Below are 4652 nucleotides of genomic sequence, written 5' to 3'. Positions count from 1 at the left end.
CTAAAAGCATACACACAGTCAGAGTGCACAGTGCAGTGAGGGAGTGTGTACAGGAGGTACAGTAGTATCATGGCAAGGATGGTTGAGGTCAGATATTTATGACGTTGATGGCACAGGGAGAGAACCTGCCCTCCTGTCTGGTGGTTCTGGTTCACAGTGCTCTATAGCACCTGCTGGAGGGGAGGAGTTGGAAATGGTTGTGATCAGGAAGTGACGAGTCCTTCATGATTTTCTCTGGAGACGTATAAACCCTGGAGGCCGGGCAGGGAGGCCCCCCCCAGTGAGCCTTTCTGCTGACCGTACTGTTCGCTGCAGTCTGTTCCGGTCCTGATTGGTGGCTGCTCCGAACCGGACTGTGATGGATGTGCACAGGACGGGTTCAGTGATGTCAGTGTAGAACTGATCCAGCAGCTCCTGTGACAGACCAGACTTCCTGAGGTGCTGCAGAAAGTACATCCTTTCCTGGGCTTTTTTAACACAGGGCTGCTGGATATAGTGAGGAGGAGCATCGCAGAGGGGTGTCTCCTGAAGTCCACTATCATCTCCACTGTCTTGGAGCCTGTTTAGATCCAAGTTATTCTGACTGCACCAGAGCACCAACCTCCCACCTGTATGCAGACTCGTCTCCATCTTGGACGAGGCTTATGACTGTAGTGTCATCTGCAAATTTCAGGAGTTTTACAGTTGGGTCCATGGAGGTGCAGTCGTTGGTGTAAAGGGAGAAGAGCAGTCGGGAGAGGACACATCCCTGATGAGCACATGCTGGAAGTGACGTCCCCCAGCCTCACCTGCTGTTTCCTGCCTGACAGGAAGCTGGTGACCCACTGGCACATTGAGCTGGGAGGGTTTGGAGAAGATGATTTCTGGAATTAAGGTGTTGAACGCTGAGCTGAAGGATCCTACAAACAGGATCCTTGCGTCGGTTCCTGGACAGTCAGGATGTTGCAGGATGTGGTGCAGTCCCATGTCGACTGCATCATCCACTGAGCTGTTTGCCCTGTAAGCAAACTGCAGGGGGTCCAGCAGGTGACCTGTAATGTTCTTCAGGTGGACCAACACTCGTCGTTCAAAGGACTTCATGACCACAGACATCAGCGCGACAGGCCTGGAGTCATTCAGTCCTGTGATGGAGGGTTTCTTGGGGACTGAATCAACTGAATAAAAATAAATTGTCCTCCTTGGAAAAGTTGTTTTATTTAAAAATCGCGGTGCCCCGAGATATAAATGTGAATTTGTACATGCAAAAATCTTGTTGTTATCCATTATCCATGTGGAAACAAACAAACAAACAAAAAGTATAAATCAGGTAATGAACATAAAAAAAATTAAAAATTTAATTTAGTTTAAAAGTCTCGTGTTTCCAATAATTTAATAGCCTGGCAAGCCAGACTAAATGTGAATATTTAGTCTGGCCTCGATCCGTAGACATTTCCGAAGGGGGTGGGATGAACAACCCGCTGTCTTTCAAACTGTCTCTGTGCGTATAGGCCAACGCTCTGACCAATCAGCGCAACAGTGACTGTGACGTAGTCAGAGCGACAGAAAGCAGTGGGGGAGGCCTTGAAATAAATAATTTTTCAAAATGCATATTAATTAATAAACAGGTTCTAGATATTAAGAAGTTTGGAGATAATGACCACAAGTTTGGAGTCTGTACCACATACTTAACATACACTCTTATTTTTCCAAGTGTTTTTCAAGGGTTTGTTTAAACTGTTTTTGAGAGTTTTTATTTAGTGGTGTTTGGTGAAATAATTTCCCTTAAATTTAAAATAACGGGAAAATAAGAAACAATCAAAAAGTAATGTTTCAAAGCTGTTTATTAATTCTTCGTACTGCACAAACTAGCCCCATCCTTTTGGCTACGAGCGGAGCCAGCTGGTAGATCAGACTTTTGCCATAGCCGGTCGGCAAAACAGCGAAAACGTCCTTCTTGAAAAGGAATGAGCGGAGAGCCTCTTCCTGCTCATGTTTCAACCAAAACTCCAAGTCTAATTCTTCTAAAACTGATTCCAAAGCGGAGTCAAACGCGCGCTGTTCACTAGCCGTAGCCATCTTTCCTGCTGTGCTTTCTCCAGCGTCGCGCAGCTTTGTCGTCACTCCTGCAAAAGCCCACCCAAAGAATCCAAACAAAAACCTTGCGTTGTGATTGGTGGGCATGATTTGATGCCCGGGGTGTTTTTGTTTATATGGTGCGAGGCTAGACCCACTCGTAGGCAAAAATATTTTTGGCCGCTAGGCAGGTGGGTCTAGTTTACTAGGCTAATAATTTAATATAATACACATGAATTTGTGTAGCATGAATATTTATTAATGTTGGATTATATGTGAAAAATTAATCTGCTCTGCCATAATAAACAGGCTTTGATTTTATTATTATTATAATTTTTTTTTCATATTTTTCCCTGGCTGCCAAAAGTTTGCACACCTCTATGCTAATTCTTTCCAGACATACAGTATATTTGTGTTTAATCGACTTGCATAATCACAGAAGCACATTTATCACAACGTTTATGTCACAGTTATTTATTTGTTTGTTTGAAAACCATTAATAATAGGAATAAGAACAAAACCTTGAACCTCAAATATCTTCAGCAGCAGTGCTTTAATTTCATAAAAGCTCAGTCGTTGTAGTGTGTGAGAATAATCCTGTGTTGATTTGGTTGCGTTGTGTTTCGGAGCTCAGTGATCCACAGCACTGCAGTGAAGAAGAGCAAATAAACACAAACACTCGGTAGTGCACAGGGGATGTGAGCAGAGCAGAAGGTCTCGCTGGGTTTCTTCTGCTGGACTGAAATCAGCTGAGCGTCAAACTCTGAGCTCACACTTCTCACTGCAAAACACACACACGGCAACACTACATAATCTTTATTCAGTCTGATGAATATAAAATACATACTTGCCAACCCTCCCGATTTCGGCGGGAGGCTCCTGATTTTAGCCTCCGCCTCCCGCCTCCCGATCGTATTTGTTAAAAACTGGATAATCTCCCGGTTTTGGGAAATCCCTACCGCCAAGTTAAAAATACTCCCGAGTATGTCCAATCAGAATCGTATGAGAAACACTGCTGACGTCAACTGATTTTTAACTAATCAACGAACAGAACGACAGTCACTTCCGTAATGTAGGATTCACCCGGGCTGTCTGACATTTTTTACAAGCAGTCATTCATCATGGCTACTAAACCCAATACCACACGGCAAAAACATGAATGCAAATCCCAGGTTGCCTGGGAGAATGAATTTCCGTGGATAAGCAAACGTTCGACCAGCCAGTTACACATTTTGAGGTAAAGATACCTTAAATCAGAATATAATGGCCATGCAGGGCCGCAGGCAGCATTTTAAAATCCCCGAGGTCCGTGATGCACAAAGTGTACGCCGAAAAATGTTTGACATATTTAAATGAACGGGGTGAATTACACGCCACACAAGAGCTCTATTCCTGAAAGTACTTTTAATGGTGTTTGAACTGAATATCATCAGTTTTGAAAAAAAATCACGTATGTGGCAAGAGTAAGAATAATTTAAGCGTGTTTGATGGTTTGATCTGGCCCAAGCAATGAGGACAAAACTGTGCTGCTTCGAAAATGTCAATTTAACAGCTTGATGAAAATGTGCTGATGGTTACCATGAAAAACCCGTGTCTCCTGCACTGCATTCCTCCCCCGAGTCGCGCACTCATTCGCTTTTGTGTTCTTGGTCTCAGAGCCGCACACACGAAACAGACACAGAAGACAGAATCAACATTTAATATAATTAACAATGCACTTTTTATGGAGATGTTTTAACGTTATTCTTTTTTTTTTTATCCAGTTGAATATTTAGCGTACAAATGTATTTTCAGCTCTTAAAAATGACCGCGGGGGCCTCAGAGCTGGCTGTGGCCATGGAGACATTCGAGTGTGAAATTAAACTCGTCTTCCGTACCGTTTCAGAAACAAACTGTACAACTTTTAAAGTGTTTAGTGACATTTTGCAGGACAGAGAATGTGTTTGGTGAGTGTATTTGAACAGTGCGGTCGTGTCTTAGTGCTATTTTGAATTTATGTTTGAAAGTTTTAAGTGAAAGTTTACGAGTGAATTATCTGGAAAGTGATGGAGTTTGATGGAGTTTTGAGGTTTTAAGTGAAAGATTACTAGCGAGTGTGTTTTGGTCGGACTGAAATGTTGCATTCGAGTGAATTTCTTTGTGGAGTATATTTTGATAGTATGGTAGGATTTATAGAGACATTTTTACATTTTGTTTGAAAACTTTCAGTCAGAGTTTGCAAATGAGCAAATTCCTTTGCTGCATTCCGATCGGATTTTGATGGGATTTCTAGCGCTTTTTAAACATTCTGTTGGAAAGTGTTTAGGGAGAGAGATGCATTTTAGTCGCGCTAAGACAGTGCAGTATTTATTTAATTGAGTTGTTACTATTTTGGTTAAATCTTATTAAAATTTTATTTAATTTATATATGATATTATAGTTCTGTGTATTTTTACATGAGCTTACAGAAGGAAAACACATTTGATGCAATCCAACAATACTTTCATTCACTGTGACTATTTTAAGAAATGATAAACATTCTTCTAAAGCATCGCTTGTGTTATTTTCTGTGGGTCTCTGTATGGATACAATATTCAGGCAGGAGATTTTTCAGCTCAAAA

The 4652-nt window shown here is 41.8% G+C and overlaps 1 protein-coding gene across 1 annotated transcript in view; it reads right to left on the bottom strand.

Annotated features, from left to right (window-relative positions):
* Positions 1 to 2629: 2629 nt before the first annotated feature.
* The window catches only part of LOC132890102 (uncharacterized), an 8295-nt gene continuing 6272 nt past the window's right edge, over positions 2630 to 4652 (bottom strand). Inside the window, exon 4 of the mRNA XM_060926896.1 lies at positions 2630 to 2833. Coding sequence (XP_060782879.1) covers positions 2809 to 2833 — 25 coding nt within the window. The 3' untranslated portion in view covers positions 2630 to 2808. The remainder of the gene's footprint in view (positions 2834 to 4652) is intronic.

The sequence above is a fragment of the Neoarius graeffei genome, chromosome 1 (genome assembly GCF_027579695.1).
Source record: "Neoarius graeffei isolate fNeoGra1 chromosome 1, fNeoGra1.pri, whole genome shotgun sequence".
Lineage (NCBI taxonomy): Eukaryota > Metazoa > Chordata > Actinopteri > Siluriformes > Ariidae > Neoarius > Neoarius graeffei.
The sequence above is the reverse complement of the archived record's forward strand: the minus strand, read 5'-3'. Positions and strand labels throughout refer to the sequence as shown.